At 40.9% G+C, this 23,081-nt stretch overlaps 1 protein-coding gene across 2 annotated transcripts in view; it reads left to right on the plus strand.

The window, feature by feature from the left end:
* Positions 1–21,914, plus strand: part of LOC124555644 (actin-like protein 6A) — a 104,644-nt gene extending 82,730 nt beyond the window's left edge. For both annotated transcript variants that reach the window (XM_047129626.1, XM_047129627.1), the window contains 2 exons: positions 309–488; positions 20,385–21,914. In XM_047129626.1, coding sequence (XP_046985582.1) covers positions 309–488; positions 20,385–20,594 — 390 coding nt within the window. In that variant the 3' untranslated portion in view covers positions 20,595–21,914. The remainder of the gene's footprint in view (positions 1–308; positions 489–20,384) is intronic.
* Positions 21,915–23,081: the final 1,167 nt, after the last annotated feature.

Genomic DNA, 23,081 nt, shown 5'->3' on the forward strand with positions numbered 1-23,081 from the left:
TGTGTATGATTAAAATTAGTATGTCCAAAAAATTGCTGCAGTTTATATTGGTGGTATTATAATTTTATTATTATCATAATCATTATTATTGTTGTTATTCCACTGTTGTAAGAAATTCATCAGGTGAAACCCAAAATCGTTTTTAAGTTGCACTGTTTGTCATTCATATTACATGTTTTTGCACTTGAAAAAGGGTAAGATACTGAAGTTTGTGAAGTTTTTAAATGTATACTTGCATTTTAAATTTTTAGGTAAATATATGTTAGTGTGTGTTTTTAATGCTTTCTGTACATTTTTTTTTATTTCAGGATTTTCATGAAGAACGTATGCAAATCCCAGAAGCATTATTTAATCCAGAAATGTTCCAACTAAGTCCATCATTGGGAATTGGCTACGTTGTTAAAAAAAGTGTGTCAAGATGCGAGGCAGATGTAAGAGCAGCATTGTATAGTAATGTAGTCATTGCAGGTGGTAATTCTTTGCTAAAGGTAGGTACTGAAATCCACAATGCCAGAACAGTATCAAACACAAGCCACTTATTACTTTCAGCCTTGTGAAAGTATTTGCTTTCTCCTCAGTATCTGTCCTTTCCTCCAGCTCATTTACCATTGTTGCCACTCTATAATGTACATACAAGGGTTGCCAAAAATATGGAAGCACCATGAGAAGTGCATGCTTGAACATAAATGCAGATGTCAGCCAAACCTGCAGGTGGCACTGTTGGATTTGACCTCGAATGACGCCTGTGCAATACCCTCACTATGTTGCAAATGTCAGTCGTGGTCAAAACAGTGTTCTTTGTAGTTGTGAGTACATTATGTCAGAGCTAAGTGAATTTAAGCATGGGCAAATTGGTGGTGCTTGTATGGTGGGTACTTCCGTATCAAAGGTAGCTGAAGTGATTGTGATGAAAAATAAGGGGACAGCAGCTGCTGCAAAAGTCACTGCAGAAATGAATGTCGAATTTGTGAACCCTCTCAGCACTAAAGCAACATGAAGGGGGTTCCATAAGATGGATACTGCAGGGCGAGCTGGAATTACACAATCATGTATCTAAACTGAACTGAACTATATACCGGGTGATAAAAAAGTCAGTATAAATTTGAAAACTGAATAAATCACGGAACAATGTAGATAGAGGGGTACAAATTGACACACATGCTTGGAATGACATGGGGTTTTATTAGAACCAAAAAATACAAAAGTTCAAAAAATGTCCGACAGATGGCGCTTCATCTGATCAGAATAGCAATAATTAGCATAACAAAGCAAGACAAAGCAAAGATGATGTTCTTTACAGGAAATGTCCACCATCATTCCTCAACAATAGCTGTAGTTGAGGAATAATGTTGTGAACAGCACTGTAAAGCATGTCCGGAGTTATGGTGAGGCATTGGCGTCGGATGTTGTCTTTCAGCATCCCTAGAGATGTCAGTCAATCACAATACACTTGCAACTCCAGGTAATCCCAAAGCCAATAATTGCACGTACTGAGGTCTGGGGACCTGGGAGACCAAGCATGACGAAAGTGATGGCTGAGCACACAATCATCACCAAACGACGCGCGCAAGAGATCTTTCATGCGTCTAGTGATATGGGGTGGAGCGCCATTCTGCACAAACATCATACGTTCCAGCAGGTGTTTATCAGCCAGGCTGGGGATGATGCGATTCTGTAACATATCGGCGTACCTCTCACCCGTCACCGTAGCAGTTACAAAACCAGAATCATGCGGTTCCTCTAAGAAAAAAGGCCTGATAACAGTAGATGTGGTAAATCCAACCCATACCGTGACTTTCTCATCGTGCAATGGAGTTCCCACAACATTTCTAGGATTTTCGGTAGCCCAAATTCTGCAGTTGTGGGCGTTGACAGACCCTCGGAGCGTGAAATGAGCTTCGTCGGTCCACAAGACGTTACTCAACCAATCGTCATCTTCCACCATCTTTTGAAACGCCCACACCGCAAATGCCCTCTGCTTCACTAAATCGCCAGGTAACAGTTCATGATGGCGATGGATTTATTATGGATAGCATCGGAGGGTACGCCTCAGTGCTAACCAAACAGTAGTGTATGGAATGCCTGTGCGATGTGCGACTGCATGAGCGCTGACTTCCCCGTGCATAGACGAACCCGCTACAGTCTCCATTTCTTCCTGAACTGTCTCAGCAGCATTACGCCTTGGGCTTGGTGGGCCACTACGGAGTTTATCGTCTAAACAACCCGTGGCTTCAAACTTCGAAATCATTCTCGCCACAGCTGCATTTGTCAGCAGACCTTTACCCTTTCGAATCCCCTTCCTATGGCAATAGGATCATAACGCTGAACTAGCACATTCCCCATTCTGATAATACAGCTTCACTAAAAGCGCCTTTTCAGGTAACGTCAACATGCTGCGACTGCTGGCGCATCTGATTCTCTCTCTCTCATTACAGCTCCTTTTATACACAATTGTCATGCGCAGTCACTGACGTTTTGCTGTCCAGCGCCATCTGTCGAACATTTTGCGAACTTCGTGGTTTTTTTTTTTTTTTTTTTAATAAAACCCCATGTCATTCCAAGCATGTGTGTCAATTTTTACCTCTCTATCTACATTATTCCATGGTTTATTAAGTTTTCAAATTTATACTGATTTTTTGATCACCCGGTGTGTGTGTGTGTGTGTGTGTGTGTGTGTGTGTGTGTGTGTGTGCGTGTGCGTGTGCGCGTGTTTATATATATAAAGATGGTATCTGTTCTTTCGGACATGTCCATGCAGCTCGTTAGAATATAAATCAATGGGAACAGTTGAAAATGTGTGCCCTGACCGGGACTCGAACCCAGGATCTCCTGCTTCGAGCACTGCTTGTGCATCCACACAGAAGAAGATGGTCAAATGGCCGGTGAGCCTTAACTTATATAATTTTTTTTTTACGGGAATCGTCAAAAAGCCGCGAGTAATGAGTGTAATGGGCAGAGGCACTATGAATATAGTGCGAGACAATAAGTTGGGAATGTGGGTCTCATGGGGGGGGGGGGGGGTGTTGTTCCAGAGATAAGTGCCTGCAGTCGCACTATCCTCTGTGTCCTCGGTGGCTCAGGTGGATAGAGCATCTGCCATGTAAGCAGGAGATCCCGGTTTCGAGTCCCGGTCGGGGCACACATTTTCAACTGTCCCCGTTGACTTACATCAATGCCTGTATGCAGCTAGGGGTATTCATTTCATTGTAATTTAAACTAAACTAAACTAAACTAAACTAAACTAAACTCTGGCTGAAGAGGCCATGAAGGCCCAACGGTACTCACCAGCTGCTGTGTCATCCTCAGCCCAAAGGCGTCACTGGATGCGGATGTGGAGGGGCATTGGTCAGCACACCACTCTCATGGCCATATGTCAGTTTATGAGACTGGAGCTGCTACTTCTCAGTTGAGCAACTCCTCAGTTTGCCTCACAAGAGCTGAGTGCACCCCTTTGCCAGTAGCGCTCTGTAGACTGGACAGCCACCTGTGCAAGTGCTAGCCCAGCCCAATGGCACTTAACTTCGGTGATCTGACAAGAACCGGTGTTACCACTGTGGCAAGGCCATTGGCACAACCACAGATCAGTTATGCAAATGCTTATAACAGGAAACTGTGGCGCCTAAGCTACAAAACCGGGAATATGGAACAATGGAAGAAATTAGTTGGGCGGATGAGTCTTGTTTCACACTGTTTCCAACTTCTGTGTGAGTTTTGCCAGGAGTGAAACATGACGGGGGTTCGGTGATTATTTGAACAGCCATATTGTGGTATTCCATGGGCCCGATGTTTACCATACAAGGTCATAATTACTGCCAAGGATTATGTGACCATTTTGGCTGATTAAGTCCATCCCACGATGCAATGTTTGTTCTCCTGTAGTGATTCTGTGTTCCAAGATGACAGGGCCCCTGTTCACACAGCTCACATTGTCCAGGACTGAATTTGTGAACAGAAGATGAATTGTCACATCTCTCTTGGCCACCACAGTCACTATATCTCAATATTATCGAACCTTTGTGGTCTGCTTTGGAGAGAAATGTGTGTGATGACCATTCATGTCCATCATCATTACCTGAATCCGCAACTAGTTTGTAAGAAGAATGGTATAAGATTCCCTTAAAAACCACTGAGGACCTGTATTTATCCATTTTGAGATGACTGGAAGCTGACCTGGATGCCAACAGTTTTCCTACATCATATCAGACATGATAATGTGTTGTGATTTTGGTGTGCCAATATTTTTGTCCACCACCTGTACATTATTGTGACCTGTTTTTTGCTGATGCAGGTCAGTTGTATCCTTAAAATCACAGTTCATTTATCCATATTGTCCTTCACCTTCCTTATTCTTACATGCTTTCAAAAGTTGCTCCTTTAATGATCTTACCACACCATAGTGTGATGTATGTTTATCTAGACCCAGGAAATATTTCTGATAGTTCACCACCACAGAATTAACAAGAATTATGAATACATACCATTTGTTAATTGTAGATTTTTATGGCAACAATAACAGTGTCTGCACACAGCATACTTAAATTCTCAGGTGTATTTACCACATTTGGGTTGTGACATCACTGCTGTTTTTTTTTTAAAAAAAAAAAAGCCCAAGGGCATTCCCATGAGGTTATTAATTGCTTATCCATGTTGTCAGAGCTCACCTCACTCCCAGACCTATCACATGTGAAACTGCTTACCAGTTAATCAATGTGTTGATGCTATAGGTATGCATCTGACAGACAGAGGTTTATTGTTCATATATAGATCTGGAATACCATATAAAATCACAATGTAACTGAACGTGTTGATTAAATAACAACCATATTCAACTGCACAATCATCATGGGCTAATAATCCATAATAGGCTAAGTTTCACATTAATGCTTGCATGTAGTGTATTAAGAATTTAAGAGGTTTGTTCGTGCACTGATGGTCTGGTCTGTATCCATAACCAACAGCCCATGTCAGATAAGGGATTTGTTATATGTAGTACAGTAGGTTCAAGAGAAGGAGTTGTTATCAACATAATAACTTTAAGATAGAGATATGTGATCCACACTCGGCAATGCATTGGTGTAAGGTCTTCATACTGAATGACTACAGAGCAGTATGCTATATATTTCTCATCAGACTGAGAACATTGGTGCTGCAGCCAACATATAACAATTGCCATTGGTATAATCTCTGGTCACAGGGAGCATCTTCACATCTCTACATCTGGGAATTCATGTCCTTTGTCAGTTAGCTGTTTTTGTGATGAAAACAATGCTATATATTGTAAAAAGTTTGAAATTATACCAAAATGTATGGATACTAGTTTACCAGAAATCCATGGTGGAAAGACTTTGTGGTTATATCAGCTTGAGTGGTTTACACCTGACTTTGAGGGAAGACAAATTGCAGGATGACACTACAGAATGTGTGTTACGGTCATGATAGTGCAATAGGCAGCAGCTTTGAGATACGGTGACATTTCAACAACTGTCGTACTCGTCATCTTCTGATGAAATGCTGAGATATTGTGGATGCCCCTGTATATACACATGGAAGACAGCCACCCCTCCATCTGGCTGTGGGCATCATGGTCTTGTGGAGTCAGTTGGTAGGGAGGGGGCAGAGCATTAGGGTGGAGATAGGCAGGAGGCTGCATTAGGCTTGAGGTTGCATTCAAATCCCTGTGTTGAATCTCTTGATTCGCTTTTTATGCTGTCCACTGCTGGATATGCCCTCATTGTATAGCTACTAATGTGGGATCCTCACGTAACTTAGTTGATATCTTCATCCCTACTGCCAAAATTCATGTGGATCCTAATTTATAAATATTCCTTCATTATATTTTCCCAATAGCTGTTAGCTTGGCACAAAAACTTGGTGTTTCCAAAATAAAAATTATGTTCTTCATGTAGGCTGTGCTCTGACGCTGCTGATTCCCTTATGCTTACATGCAATGAGTTCCCTGTAGCATTTTCAGGTACATAGCCTGTATTTGTTCAATGTGTTTGTGGCCACATTGGATGGTATCCTGGGTACCTCCAGTTTTCTTTGCAGAACCAAGAATATCTTTCAATCGTCATTTGTAGTCAGAAGACGGTTTTCATGTAGATTTTCAAAGCAGCCTCACAGTCTTGGCTGAAAGTGGCCTCATATACTGGAAAAAATGTGAGCCTCTTGTCTCCTTCCTCTTCTTCCTGGTTTGCTGTGTCTTTTCGTTCCTTCAATGCCCTTCTTATGTTACACTTTGTTGTACCCATTTTGATGAAACAATTTCTTTGGATATTGTAGCTAGGCTTGGAGGCTTCCTTTATCAGATCACATGCAGCCTATGGACCAGTGTGATTAGCACTGCACACTTCTGTGCCAGACAGTGGCAGCTCATTATGTGTAGGTACAGTTCTGTGTGGCTGTCTAAGTGATCCAGAAACTCAGTCAGTGCCCATTTATCATGCATCCACACCACGAGTGTGTGAAGTGGTTGGGTTTTAGCATGCAGTTTGAAGTGCCAGCTTCTCAAAGTGTTCCATGTAGAGATTTGTAATCCACATTCATGGATCTCAGTACTGCCACCTGACTAGAAAGCTGACAGCTTTTCATCAATTGCATACACTAAGAAAGTTTATATTCATGCAGTGTGAATATTTTGTTCATTATGTATTGTATATGTCAAATTTTATAGTGCAGAATAGATACAAATAGTATCACATTAAAAGGCAATGATGGCTGTACAATATTATAATAGCAGCTTTCATTGTTCCATGCTGGGTATGATGCTATTATTGCCTCCAGTGTTGTGAAGTCGAAGCAGGATTACAGTGAATGGAAATGTCATTGAACCATGTCAACAAATGCTCATATTGTAGGAAGCATTTGTTGCGGTACCCACATATACTAACCCTTCGAATGCGAAGGTAATGATCTATCGCTACCCCCTAGGTCTTCTCAGTATTAATCCTCAGAGTTTTGACTTACATGTACATTGATAGTTATTGACTTTTGAGTGTCATTGCAGTGAAGTAATGATGATCAATAACTCTGCTGCTGCACTTGTCATTTTTTGTTGTTATCATGCTTCGTAATATTCATTTACATTTTTTTATCATCCAGCATTCATGTTTTTGTCCAGTGTTGTTATTTAATATGGTTTCTGTGCTATTTGTCCTTAAGTTAATGTTTTCAGTTTGTTTATTTCATTTGCTTTTGCGATTTATTTTTGTAAAATATGGTTCAGAAACTGACTGTGATGGTCTTGCTGGTAATTTGATCGAAAATTAAGACAGACTGGAAAATACACAATGCTCTGAAGTAAAGTGATTGCACCTGAAACACTAAATTTGCTACCTTATCCGTTTTATGAGGTGCCTGGACCAAAAAATATGACACCCATGAGACGTTCTGCAGTTGAAAATTTTAATTTATTTTTCACTGCATCATTACTTCAGCTAATTCTCATAAAAACAAATCACTCAGCTAAGCAATTTATATCCAAACATGCCGCTACTTTGTACAGCCCATATAAAAAATGGAAGAATGTCAAAATAACTGAGGTAAGAGGTTTTATAGCATGCCCACTGAATATGAGACTAAACAAAAGATCTACATTGTTTTCACATGGGAGCACAAAGCCATCTAATGCATTTTCATGGTTTGGTAGAATGTATTCTGCTCCAAAACACAAGTGTTAGCTGATACAGAGCTGCATACATTGGACAGACTGCAATGTACTGGACAGTTATTATAATTATTATCTCTGTAAATAATATTTGAAATTTCATTTTTCTTTTATCATTTTACACAGAAATTTGTACGCATTGTATGGACATTAGTGAGCTGTCTTTAAATCAAGTGTAGTGTAAATTACAATGAAACAAAATCACATTTATATTATTTTTTAAAAATACGTCTTATTTCTGCAGTTATAAACAATATAAAGTGAAGAAGTGTTACAATCTGGGTATACCATAATAAACTACATACTTTTGTGGGCAAGAGGTATTTTTTCATATTTTTAAATGTATGGCAATTCAAATAGAACTCTGCATGACAGTATACAACACAACATTTTTAGCATTAATCACTCAAATTGGCTGAATGAAAAAGGGTTCAATAGGCATGCATATTGAAATACATAGATATGTAAACAGGCAGAATACAGTGCTGCGGTCGGCGAAACCTATATAAGACAACAAGTGTCTGGTGCAGTTGTCCAGTTGGTTACTGCTGCTACAATGGCAGGTTATCAAGATTTAAGTGAGTTTAAACATGGTGTTATATTTGACGCTCGACATAGCATCTCCGAGGTAGCGATGAAGTGGGGAATTTTCCTGTACAACCATTTCACGAGTGTACTGTGAATATCAGGAATCTGGTAAAACATAAAATCTCTAACATCGCTGTGGCCGGAAAAAGACCTTGCAAGAATGGGACTGACAATAACTGAAGAGAATCGTTCAACGTGACAGAAGTGCAACCCTTCCGCAAATTGCTGCAGATTTCAATGCTGGGCCATCAACAAGTGTCAGCATGCAAACCATTCAATGAAACATCATCGATATGAGCTTTTGGAGCTGAAGGTTCACTCATGTACCCTTGATGACTACACGACACAAAGCTTTATGGCTCACCTGAGCCCATCAACACTAACTTTGGACTGGTGATGACTGGAAACATGTTGCCTGGTCAGACGAGTCTCGTTTCAAATCATATTGAGCAGATGGATGTGTACAGGTATGGAGACAAATCTCAAGAATGCATGAACCCTGCATGTCAACAGGGGACTGTTCAAGCTGGTGGAGGCTCTGGGTATAAAGGTGTGGGATGTGAGCAGTTGGAGTGATATGGGACCGTGATATGTATAGATACGACTCTGACAGGTGACACGTACCTAAGCATCCTGTCTGATCACCTGCATCCATTCATGTCTATTGGGCATTCCAGTGGACTTGGGCAATTACAGCAGGACAATGCGACACCCCACTCATCCAGAATTGCTACAGACTGGCTCCAGAAACACTCTTCTTAGTTTAAACACTTCCCCTGGCCATCAAACTCCCCACACATGAACATTATTGAGTGCATCTGGGATGCTTTGCAATGAGCTGTTCAGAAGAGATCTCCACCCCTTGTACTCTTATGGATTTATGGACAGCCCTGAAGGATTCATGGTGTCAATTCCCTCCAGCACTACTTCACACATTATTTGAGTCCATGCCACATCATGTTGCGGCACTTCTGCATGCTCACGGGGGCCCTACATGATATTAAGCAGGTGTACCAGTTTCTTTGGCTCTTCAGTGTATTTAACATGCAATGATATTGCAGTATTCGATGAAAATTGCGTTATTGAGTATAATTGATAATTTGTTTATAAGTAAGTTCTTCAAGGTTCACGTTAACAGTAGGAACTCTTCAATATCCCTAATTTTGTTGCAGTTCTTGTTTCCTTTTTCATTTTCATTTTTAACCTTTAAATCGGACCACTTTTCCACATTTTGTTCAGATTCTGGGAATTTTGTATCCTGTATGTTTGGTTCCAGTAACAGTTTATTTGATTTTATTACAGCTCAGATTTATTTTCTGAACTGTTAACTAGAGTTGTATTTTATTATACTATGATCTGAAGCAGTATATTTTGCTATAAAAATTGTTTTAAACCTTCAAATCATCAAGGTGGGCTTTCCAAGACTTGCTATGCTTTCTGTTAACACTCAGCCATCTACTATATGCATTAGAGTTCTCTGAATACATTTTCCTGTTTAAGTTCCACAACTATTGACTTTTCTTTTTTAGTACTATGTTAGATAAAACACTTGCATAAACAACTCTTCTTTAGAGGTAGCGCGTAAAGCAATAAGACTGTTGTTCATGTTTGCAAAGATTTGATCATAATAAGCATCAAGCACCTTTATCTTCCTCCTCTTTTTAGATAACTGTAAACTCAGTAGAAATATTTAATATGCTGTAGTTAAATAAAATATCATACCATTTTATCCCACTTACAGATAACACTAATTTAGACATGTTGATACTTCTTAGCTTATAAAGTAATAGTTATCTTTGAGTTTGTGTTTACATGTAGGTTCTTACAGATCTGACAGAGGAACTGTAAAATACTTACTAAAGCAGAGAGCCATCAGGAAAACCAATAGTAATGTTCTGAAGCACTAGCTGTAATATTTAATAAAAAAATCGGTGAAGCAGATGGTGTCCTTCCTCATTAGAAGCGATGAGTAGAGTGCAAAAATGACCAGTTCCGCTGCTTTTGTCAGATACTATGAAAGTCTTAAGAATTCATGGAGCTGAGAACAATTTTCACATAGGAAATACGTCTTAACAGAGGTGAAGGAGATGACCCAACTCACAAATTTACATTACTACACTCTCGATCAACTTATAAAGAGAAAGTTTACACTCCACATTATCTATACAATGATTTAAATATTCCAGAATGAGATTTTCACTCTGCAGCGGAGTGTGCACTGATATGAAACTTCCTGGCAGATTAAAACTGTGTGTCGGACCGAGACTCAAACTCGGGACATTTGCCTTTCGCGCGCAAGCGGCGAAATGCAAAGGTCCCGAGTTTGAGTCTTGGTCCAGCACACAGTTTTAATCTGATTTAAATATTGTTATTGCATGGGTAAGATCTGGAGTTTCTGGAAAAAAAGGCTTTCCCATTCTCCTCATTTTTAACTGAAAAGCTTGAGGATGATTGCCAGTCTGGTACAAAGTGAGGCCATGAGAAACTCAGCACTCATTTGCTGGGTATAGGCTTTGTGGCCTTGGGCTTCCTGAGCTGCCACTGTAAACTCTGGGCATGCTTTAGTGACCACTACATGGTGTGGTGGTGGAACATTGTGTGTCACAAGGAACGGGGATCTTAGCTTGACTGTCTGAATCATGAGGATCATAAAAACATTTATTTAAAAAAACAACAACAACAACAACACTTAATCTCAAGGGGTGCTGTGCACCAATGAAATACATCGCTGTGGAGATGGAACAGTCATTAGCAGGCAACCTCTGGGGAACCTGCTGCATAAGGCTTACCTAGGCATGCGGGGCTCTGTCTAGGTGGACATTTATTTCTCTAGCTGCTCATGGGGCTGAGATGGAACCTTCAAAATTCTCTCTTCTCATCCGAGTAGAAAGGGGCAGCGAATGGTAGGTACCAACACCCAACCAAACTAGAGGGCTTGTGTAGTCAGTCGTCCTGACTCAGGAATTAATTCCAAAAGCTTTGTCTCTAGTAACAGAATGCATGCTGGTAATCAGAATGTGTTTTTAGTTGTGGAACAGAAAGAGGACACTTTCCAGACAGTTTTGCTTTTCTGTATTCAAAAAGGCTTAGAGGGCATTGCTGGCACTTCAGAATCAATCAGGTGATTGCGTAATGGGACACTGTTGGTAGAAACTTCTAGTTCCCAAGAAGTTAAGACCCTCCATAAAAGCTCATTGCCATGGAGAAGATGCCATCAAAACTGAGCTACACACCACCTTCAATTACAGCAAAAGTGTTGTGATGTGCAGTGAGCTGGTGTAGATTCCATAGGAGGAATTGAAAGATGAGTGGGGTCAAGAAGGTGTAGTCAATGTGCAAAACATCATGAAGAGAGTGGATGGAGTTAATGTGAAATCTATCTTCATCATGGAGTTCCATAACACAAAACCTCCTGAGCATGTCAAGGCAGGTTTCCTTCACCTAAGTGCGTGACCTTATGTCCTCAAGTCAATGCACTGTTCTAAATGCCAGTACTTTGGGAATACAGCTCTTGGTTGTAAGGGAGAGGCCACTTGGGGCAAATGTGGTAAGGTTGCCCACAAAGGAGTTACTTATTCATCTTCTTTGAAGTGTGTGAAATGCTCTGCGGCTTGCACTGTGTGGCGTAGGGACTATAGCATAAATATTGAGCAGAAGATACATGAGCTTAAAACTATGAAGCATCTCCCATTTGGTGAAGCCAAAAAGATGTAAAAATCCGTACTGCCCCCCCCCCCCCCCCCCCACATTCAGCTCTTAAAAAGCCTGTTCAGAAATTCGAAGCTGTTACACTAATGGAGGTTGCTAGTGTTAGCACTATTACCTGCATTTGTCAATGCACTTGTGCTGCTCCAGTTATTTCAAAGCCCATACCTCCCCCAGAACATCAGAAAAGGCTGTGGTTGCCAACATTGAGGAGCTCTTCTGCCCCTCTTAAGGGTCAGTCTGGTCCACTGTCCAGCACTGCCACTACCACCACCACTTCCATTTCCACTGATGGAGACAGGAAGTAAACAGACCGACGATGTCGACATCAGCCTTTCTGATGTCTCTCTTCGAACTGTGTCAATCTTCTCACCATACAATTGAGCCTCCAGCCATAACAGACTCCCCTCCCCAGCATAAAGTCAAGGTGAAAGTGTCACCCCCATGTATGTATGTATGTATGTATGTATGTATGTATGTATGTATTAAACCGGGGACCTAGAAACGATGAAGAGGCTTTGTTTCGCTGTAGCCCTCAGTGGTACACAAACACACAACAGGCCAGAGCAGTCCACCCACTCCACCGTCGCCCCACACTGAACCCAGGGTTATTGTGCAGTGCGGCCCCCATTGGACCCCCCAGCAGCGTCTCGTACCAGACAAGTGTGACCCCATATGTGTGTGTGGTTGAATAATTATGGTGTACGCGTACGTGGAGGAAACAGTGTTTGCACAGCAATCTCCAACACAGTGTGACTGAGGTGAAATAATTGGAACCAGCCTGCGTTTGCTGAGGTAGATGGAAAACCGCCTGAAAAGCCATCCACAGGCTGGCGGACACCCTGGACCTCGACACTAATCTTCCAGGCAGATTCATGCCGGGGACCAGAATGCCTTCCTGCTCGGGAAGCAGCATGTTAGACAGCTCGGCTAGCCGGGCAGGCATTACCCCCATGATAGATGGCTCCAAAAGTGCAGTGGAACGTTAATGGTTTCAGGACACATGTGGAGGAAATGAAACTCCTAGTGCAGGAAAGCCGTTTGTGTTTGAAGGAAACACATTTTAAAGTGTATGGTGCCCCTGTACTATGTGGCTATATGCTATCGCGTGGATGACCTGATTGGGGAAAGGGCCAAGGGAGGTGTCGTCGTGTTTGTCAATAACATGTACCAGTCCTCTGCACTCCCCCGGCTACCGAGCTGCAGTTTAAATTTGTTTGTGCCAAAGGATTACTATTTGCTCAATTGTATTTACCTGTGCAACATGTGATAGACTGTGAGACTCTCACAGATCTTATAGAACAACTCCCCCGACAATTTCTCCTATGGGAGACTTCAATGCCCAAAATGTATTGTGGGGCTTGACCTCCACTTCCCCTCAGGGTCGGGTTTTAGAGAGCCTCGTGATGTCTCACGAGCTGTGCATCCTTAACACAGGCTCTTCTACCCATTCTTATGCTAGTACTAGGTCATTCTCAGCCATGAACCTCTCGTGCTTCTCTCAAGCCCTTGCGGACTCCATTTAGTGGGAAGTCACTGATGACCTTCATTCCAATGACCATTTAACCACTGTGCATTCACCTACTGGATAGAGCTCTCACTGAAAGGATGCTGCCACAATGAATGATCAGCAGAGCCAGCTGGATGTTGTTCAGCCAGTTGGCTGTGTTTGAATGCTATGACAGCATCCAGGAGTTAGTGGACCACATCAAATGAGTAATCCACCATGCTGCTGGTTTCTCCATGCCAAAGTTCTCAGCTTATCTTAGGCGATAACTTGCCCCTTAGTGGACTGTTGAGTGCTACTCAGTAATCTGGCTCAGCCGTGAGGCTCTGCAACAGATTAATAAGTGCCACCCAATGGCAGAAAACATCACAGTGTTTCCATTGGTGAGGGCTAAGGCTCAGCGCATCATCAACAAGAGCAAGAAAAGGTCATAGCAGGCGTTCCAGACTCCATCAACAATTATACTTGCCCTACAACAGTATGGGAAGCTATCAGGAGGATTTCCAGTGAAGGCAGTTGGTCACTTATAGCAGTGTTGTTGTATTGGTGTTGTCAACAAACAACACCAGGAGACGTCGCATAGACAATGGCAGAGAATTTCGCAACAACTACTACCACTGCTAGCTAGGTTCAAGCATTCCGTTGTTACCATGCCACCGTGGAAAGGGCTGAGTTGGGCCTCAGGTCCTACACTGCAGAATCCTGCAACTCCCCAGTCTCCATGTGGGAGCTGGATTTGACACTGTCCAACACTCAAGATTCTGTGCCCCGTCATGACCAGATCTGACACAGCATCCTCTGGAACTTGAAACCAGCGTTAAAAGAAGTCCTTTTAGGATGTTTTAATTCGATATGGCAGACAGATCACTGTCCCAGCTCGTGGTGGACAGCAATTTCCATACCTCTCCCCAAGCCAAGAAAGGACCAAATGTGTCCCAGTAGTTACTGAAGCATCACCTTAACGAGCTGTGTAGGAAAGAACTTGGAATGAATGGTTAACCAAGTCTGGTTTGGACGTTAGAGAACAGACAGCTCCTCAGTCGGCCTCAGTGTGATTCAGGAGATGGTGATTCATTGTCAACAACCTGACCCTGCTAGAGGCAGCTAACCAGCAGGCTTTCCTACGGAAACAGCATTGTGTAGGTATATTCTTTGATATGAGTAAGATGTATGCCACTACTTCATGATACTTTACTCTAGGGCATGTCCACCACTGGGGCTTCCATGGCCATCTCCCCGTCTTCATTTGGTCCTTCTTGTCTTTCTCGGTAGTGTGTTGTTGACGTACTGTCAAATAGTTTCAAGTGGGAGAATGGTATTCCTCAGGGCAGTGTTTTAAGTGTTGCCCTCTTTGCTATAGTCATAAACAGTATCATGTCTATGGTAAGGAGTCCCACACAATTCTCCTTATTTGTGGACAATTTTGCAGTTTTCTGTTTCCTCCAGTATAGCAACAGCAACTCATCAGTTGCAGCTTGCACTAAAGATGATGGTGATGGTGATGGTGATTGGTTTGTGGCGCGCTCAACGGCGTGGTTATCAGTGCCCGTACAAATTCCTAACCTTTGCTCAATCCAATCTTGCCACTTTCATGAATGATTATGAAATGAGGAGGACAACACAAACACCCAGTCATCTCGAGGCAGGTGACAATCCCTGACCCTTGCACAAAAGAGGCCGGAGGACTGGGCTGGTTTTACATTTTGTGTATAGGAGAAATATATATATATATATATGTGTGTGTGTGTGTGTGTGTGTGTGTGTGTGTGTGTGTGTGTGTGTGTGTGTGGGCGCGCGCGCGCATTAATTTTAATCATTTTTATTGTATTTTTAAGTTACTTGAATTGTTTATGTGGAATACCATTCTCCCTTTTAAAGACTTTGTGCGGTATTTTGGACCTCATTTTTTTACTCCAAATGATCTTGGTTACCACACCTAAAGGACCCGAATCTAAGTCCCAGAAGGCACTGCTCATGTTTTATAGGCCTTTTGTGCAAACGCAGCTGGGTGTGGGTCAGCAACACCTTCATACCAGAAGATCACTGATGCTGTATGCCATGAGGGGACCAGCCCCATACCCAGTCTGTGTGTTGAGGCTGGTGAACTGCCATGTGCCATTCAGTGGCTTCTCATGGTGTGTCAGGTTCTTTGCTACTCCCAATTCCTCAGTATATCATATAGGGTCTCATCCAGCTTTGGAATGTCTCTTTATCGCTCATCCAAAGACATTGAGGCCATTTGGAATCTGTGTGAAGTGTGTGCTGGAGTCCCATGGTGCGGGGCACATACAGGCTGAAATCTGGGGTTTTAACCAGTTGCTACCCTGGTTACTGCAGAGGCCCAGAGTGCAGTGTGGGGGAGGTTGCACTCCTGCATACGTTTTAATACACAATTATCTGATATTTTAAATAAGCACCACAACTCTGTAGCTAGCTGTACTTATGGATGGGTCTAAGCTGAGGGGACTCCGTTGGTTGCTCTGTTGTTTTCCCCAATCAAGTCCTCAGGATTTGACGGCCTCAAGACTCTACTGTCTATGATGTGGAATTATACACGATATTTTGGGCACTGGAGCATGTGAGACATATTTTGAGTGTTAAATTCCATGTCTGTTCTGATTCCCTGAGTGCCCTTCACACTCTCCAATGCTTTTACCCAGCAGGATACCATCCTTCAATTACAAAGGGTGGGGAAGGTGGTGTCTTTGTGCTGGGTACCAGGGCACATGGGTATTGCGGGGAATGAAAGAGTGGATGTAGCAGCCAAGGAGGCATGTCATGATCCTCCATTAGTTCGGTGTGGCATCCCCCTGCATGCTATCACCTCAATGTTAAAGTACAGGGTTATGCGTCTCTGGTACCGTGCGCCGCAGAATTTGAATCCCTGCCAGATGTCATGGCTGTCGAAGACCCCTAGAGGTCTCTGCACAATCGCGCCGTAAGCTGTGGCGGCACGCGCCTCCTGGTCTGCATTTAGAGTGAGGGCGCCACAATGGAACACGTGGTTGCAGCGGCCAATAGCAGCGTCCCCGATAGCGTACTTAAGCGCCTGCCTCTGGCTCAACCTGTCAGTCTAACCTTGCATATGTCTCAGGACATATCGCCTCACTTTACACAGTGTATATACATTCGTGTTTTGTTTACGAGTGGACGTGGTTGTCTAGTTAGGTTTTCTTGATTCTGTTGTTTCATTCTTGTTGTTGTCGTAAGGTCCTTCATTTGTCGTGTCCGCCCTCTCCCGTTGTGTTGTTGTTCGCGGGCCACTCTGCGGGTCCCGCCACGTTTTGTGTCACTTCAACCCCTGTGACCGTTCCGGTCGCTGTTACAACATTTTCGCGATGAGGTAAACGGTGGTCGTTGTTGGTATGGAGGTGAAGTTGGTCTGTCTGCTGGAGCAACAGCAGCAGCTCATGCAGCATCAGCAGTTCCAGTTAGACATCTTACAAAAGTTGCTGCAGTTGCTAACAGACAAAGTCGATGCCCGGGATGCGTTACCACAACAGCTGCCGAGTCCTCTGGTGTCCGATGCTTTCCCACGTCCGCCATCATTTCCACCATTTAATGATGCTAACGAGGACCGGGAAACCTACTTACATCGGCTGAAACAACATTTCACAGCTTTTCAAGTCACGGGCGACTGCTTGCAGCAGTCATTGTTTTTGTCTTGGGACTCTCCAGACACGTTCTTTCTTCTCCGCAAGTTGGGACCATTGTCCGCGTATATACTTTCGTGTTTTGTTTACGAGTGGATGTGGTTGTCTAGTTAGGTTTTCTTGACTCTGTTGTTTTGTTCTTGTTGTTGTCGTAAGATCCTTTGTTGGTCGTGTCTGTCCTCTCCTGTTGTGTTGTTCGCGGGTCCTACCGCGTTTTGCGTCACTTCAACCCCGCGACCGTTCCGGTCGCCGTTACAACAGCATCAATGGAAGGATGTGTGGCTGGAAGTGACGGACAGTAAGCTCCATCTAGTGAAGTCCTCAACATGGCTGTGGCGTACCTCATTCCAGCCACATAGAAGGGACGAGGTCCCCCTTCCTCGTCTTCACATAGGCCACAACACTATGACACATGGCTTCTTGCTCCATCGAGAGGGCCCTCTAACGTGTGTACAGATCACTGTGCACCACATTTTATTAGACTGCATTTTATTTTCAGACCAGAGGGCAGCAACAGACTTGCCCTCTATTTTAAGTGACTTTGAAATGGATGTGGTTAGGGTTTTAAAGTTTTGTGAATTGTTCAACATGTGTCCTAAGATTTTAGGGAGAGGCAGATAATGTGTTGGTATGGTAACTGGCTCATCCATAATTTTTGTAAGTGGTCAGCTGGTCACATTTCTGTGGACCATTGTTTTAGCACTTCTGTCATTTTACTTATGTTTTAATCCCTGGTATAGTACATTTCACCCTTTCTCCGTTGTCTTAGGATGTGCGAGACAGAGTGATTGTGTGGTTAAATGCGAGTGAGGTGGGAGTGAGTGCGTGAGTGCCGTTTTGCAGGTTTCGTCCTCACTGTGTGCAACAATTTTAGCTATTTTATCCACAATCATTTCTTTTAATACATGTAAGGGCACTGATAACCACGCCGTTGAGTGCCCATAAACTCGAAATGCACGCACGCCCACACACGTGTTTGGTGGAAGTGGGGCAGTGGGTAGGTCAAAAGTAGATGGATGAGGCCTGCAGCTGAGTGTGCTCCTGTGGGTCTGATTGTGATGCGATTCAAAGGTAATAATAATATAATTGAGTTCACAGAAGAACATTCAGTAGGACAACAGATTAGTTATTGCAGATGTTGCAAATCTAAATTGCTAGAAACTGGAATATGCTATTGAGGAAAAAGAAGTTGTCTTTGATAACTTCTGAGACTCAAGATTAGCTGAGGTGGCAGAATATACTGGGCTCATAGATATTACTTTTTATTTAAGAACAATGAATTGCAGAATTTTAGGTTGTGGAGATAGATTAGTGGAATTTAAAGAGGCATTAAGTAAGATAAAATGGGATGTAATAGGGTTATCAGAGAGAAAAACAACCAGAACTAAAATCAGGCCATGTGTTTTATTTTAGAGGAACAGGGCAGGAAGTGAATCCAGGTGTACACTGCATTGTAAACATGAAAATTAAAGAATTATAGGTATGGAAGGAATCACACATTAAATAGCAACACTGGTTAAAAAGTATTCCATGGAAATCAGTCAAATCTATGTAACGTCATGATCGCATCCTGATGAGAAGAAATAATACCTTTGCAAAAAGTTACAGAAGCTTGTATAAGACAACAATGTGGACAGTTTTAATGAGAAAGTAGGACAAAAACTAAAAACTAGACTTTGGATATGATTCCAGACTTTGCAGAAAAAAACAAGATATCTTTCTTTATCATATTCTTCCAGAATTAAACAAATAGAAAATTGACTTGGCTAGAATGAAATAGAAATAAAAGAGAAACTTAGTAAATTTGATCAAATAATAAAGAAAACAAATTATAGAGGATGTGACAGTCCTAAACCACTTTTGAACTGCAAGTGACGACAGGCTTGTAAGATATTGAGTAAAAATAGATACAGCATGAAAGAAACAGACTCGCCAGGCAGTAAGAATTTATCCAAAAATAGTGAGGTATACCAGATTAAATGACAAATTCATCTTTGAAAATGAAAGTTATACAAAAATAGAGGACAAGTGCAATTATTTAACAGAAAGTACTTATATAAACAGCCAAACAAAATTCAGAAATGAAGAAAGCAAAATATACAGAAAAATTTCAAATAGGACAAAGCAATTATTTTATAGAAAGTGAGAGTTTCAGACAACTGATAATAGAAACATGATATAATATGCTGAATTAAACAAAATTATTCAAGAGAATGTAAAAACAATAATAATGTGAATAAAACAAAATAAACTTTTGTTGGATAGATGCCACATTGCATCAGTTAGGACAGCCAATGGCACAGTAACTTGTAAAAGTATTTGAAGATTTCATTAAATGTATAGTTAAAGATATGACTTAGAAACACAATAACGCTGTTGTCGAAGTAATGCCACATGAAGCATATGAAGGCATTCAACATATGAAGAACAAGAAGGCACCGGAAGGTGGTGATGTTTTATTACAAATGATTAAATATGGATAAGAATAATACAAAATTAACTAGTGAAACTATTTATGGGATAGTTCTGAAAGAAGATAATGCCAAAAAACTGGAACAATGCTGTAATTCCTGTATTTCATTAAAAAGTAGACAAAAGCTGTAGACCTATCATTCTCCTATCTGCAAAATATATACAGGCTATTCACCAACTTTATCACCAATAGCATAAAAAATAATTTTAATCAAGCAAAGAAACGAGCTGGCTTTATAAATGAATACAGGACAATGAGCAGTTTGCAGGTTGACAGAATTATAGGATGGAGTAAGAATATAAGTTTTCACTTTGTCTAGGAATTGAGTTTGTAGAAGACATTGAGTCAACCTATTTTAATTTACTGAAGCAAGTACACAGTGAACCCAAACTACACCAACAGAATTCTGGAATTTTTTAGGATTATTTTCTGAGTATTTTAGTGTAAGGAACCCCATGGTCTCCTCTCCAAGCCATTAATTTGTTACACTTAGTACAAATATTTAACAAAATTAGTATCTTTTCTTAGTTTTAAATATTTAGCCATTGAAATCGGTGAAATAGAAGAGGAAGAATGAAAAGCTAGATGGTGAAGTTTAATATGAAAGCTTTCTGGTGAGATAAAGAAATCAAATTTGGTTAGGTTTCTAAGGTAATGTTGCCACTAATCATACTATAAGTAAAAAATTGAAGTAACCCCTTTCATTTTGTTTATTTTTGTTTTTTAAATTTTAGCTTTGGGATTTCTTGTGCAAAATTCAATATTGTCTTCTGATATTTTTTATTTCGACAGGGTTTTCCAGAACGTTTGTGTACTGAGTTGGCACATAGAACGCCAAGCAGTATGCGTTTGAAGGTCATCCATGGTGGTAGAAGTCGACGTATTAGTTCCTGGATTGGAGGGTCAATTGTTGCTTCTTTGGGAACTTTCCAGCAAATGTGGATCTCAGCACAGGAATATGAAGATGCTGGAAAAAATGTGGTTGAGAAGAAATGCCCATGAATTTCCAAGAACTGTTGGTAAAGAAGTTGAATGCCGCATGCAAATGTCACATGATCAAGGAGAAACAAGACCTTGATTTACGTAATTGTTATATTAAGTATGTGATTTACTTAAAAGGCAAAAAGAAACAGTATCATTCTGTGTGTGTGTGTGTGTGTGTGTGTGTGTGTGTGTGTGTGTGTTTTTGACACATTGTGGTTGTGTTATTTGTAGGTTGCTATGTACCTTGTTGCACTGTCGACAACAGCTGTTACATTTGTAGGCACTTCACTTCAGTGTGACATTTTAAATATATATCTGAGTGCTTTTTGTATGTGACAAGGGACAGCAACCTATTGCATTTTCAGACTGATAAGTGATCTTTTACACCCAAATACTCATCTATTTGCAGTAAACTAGTCTCGTTATGGCATTTTTTCTTGAAATGCAACTGACATATGGACAGAAATATTCCTTACTTAGACCTACGAAACATCTAAAGGTCCAATGACTGCAGAAAAAAGAATTACTGTAACCCAACAGCACAAACATGTTGCATACGGGACAATGAGCAACAGAGCACCCAGATTCCCTACCAGTAAAAAAGATATACAAACCAAACTCAGTACAGTTAGAGAAAGCAATCATCAGTATTGCATTTGCTAGACACAAAATAGTGTTTAACACTTGCAAAACCTGGTACATGGACCGGACAATTGAAAAAACATGGCTTATAATAATGCATACTGCCTGTATAAAAGAAACAGGTTATCCATTCACAGTGTAGTAGCTCACTTGAGTTATTCCAGGCAATAAAATTGATTTATTTGAGAAATTCAAAATTTTCACAAAAACTTTTGCATTATTTAATGTGTTTTCCAGTGAAAGAATATTTTGTGTGTAGTGTCACTTGTCAATAATTCAGGTAATATAGTGTTGATTTGTTAACCCTGGCTAACACTGTATTGGATTGTATACAAACAGTTGATTATGTGTTGTAGTCTCACTGCCCCATGATAGTTTGTATGCCTATTATGAGTAATTACAAAGAAGCAATGTCCATATGTAGCTCAAAGTAGTTGGTTTAATTTATGATAGTTTGACACATTGATTCTGTGAGAAAGCAGACATTCCATACCTAAAAAGTTAGTTAGTGTGATGAAATTGTGAAACAGTAATTACAGCAAGAATACTGCACCAGAGGATCGCAGTGCCTAAGTGGATTTTGTTTAGTTAATTAGTAAGTAGTGACTGAAACACTTAACTCTTTTAATTTATTGTAAGAGTTGCTTAAACTGTTGAGCAGCATCAAATAAAAACAAACCCTTGTGAATTTCAGTACTAAGTTTCTTCTTCTTTTTTTTAAAATTTTTTTTATATTTTAAACATGTCCTCAGTTCAGCATTTACTAGAAACACATTCATATACAGCAGCACAGATTTATGAATGAATTTAGTTCTTGCAGAGCTATTCATATGTAAAGAGAAGGGTAGGTATGTAATTGCATTCATTTTCTCTTATTGTGGCCGAATGTACAGATGATTGTACATTGTTTACATTACAACAATCGAAAAATTTTGGAAGAAATTCTTATTCATACTTTTGGTCCTGAGCCATAGCAAGTGAACCTGTAACAAAAAACGTGACTTTCAAACCACTGCAACGATTATAATAATAACAATGGTATAGAAAATCTGCTCATTTTGTTTTAAAGTGGCTTGTAGTACTTTGTTGTTGATAAATATCTACAGTCTGGTTTCAGCTGCCAGAGACCGTGATTGTGTGTGTGTGTGTGTGTGTGTGTGTGTGTGTGTGTGTGTGGGAGGGGGGGGGGGGGGAGGGGTGTTTTTTTGACAAAGGCCTTGTTGGCCGAAAGCGCACATTTTGTGACAGTCTTTTTGTGACAGTCTTTTTGTGACAGTCTTTTTGTGACAGTCTTTTTGTGACAGTCTTTTTGTGACAGTCTTTTTGTGACAGTCCTTTTGTTGTGTCTACCTATCTGTGACTCAACATCTCCATTATATGGTGTTTCGCAACTGTCCTTTTCATAATATTGTTACATTCATAAAGTAATTTACTGATAACTTTGTCGTTAAAAATACACATCCTTAATTTTCCAGAATCCAACTTTATTCTATTACAGAAATTAATATAATAATGAAGTGTACATTTTGTTTTATGTACAATGACCTCTTTAAGAATAAAATTTTTTGTTTTGTTTGATACATTTTAAAACATGGTAATTTGTGAAGGGCCCCTTCACATTCATTACCCTAGTAGCTTGTGTTTCTGTGCCACGCTTTTCCAGTTAATGTCTTCACACTCTGAGAGCACGTTATGAATTGTTTATGTTTCTCTCTCTTCCTTCGTTCTCTCTCAGTCTTTTTAAGGAAATGGTTTCTGGTTGATAACCTGGAGAATCCTTATGCTTTGAAGCTTGGTTTGAGAGCTCAGCTTTCTGCAAGAGCTCAACAAATGCTTGCCACATACTATGTTGTTGTTTTGATT

This window comes from Schistocerca americana, chromosome X, assembly GCF_021461395.2.
Source record: "Schistocerca americana isolate TAMUIC-IGC-003095 chromosome X, iqSchAmer2.1, whole genome shotgun sequence".
NCBI lineage: Eukaryota > Metazoa > Arthropoda > Insecta > Orthoptera > Acrididae > Schistocerca > Schistocerca americana.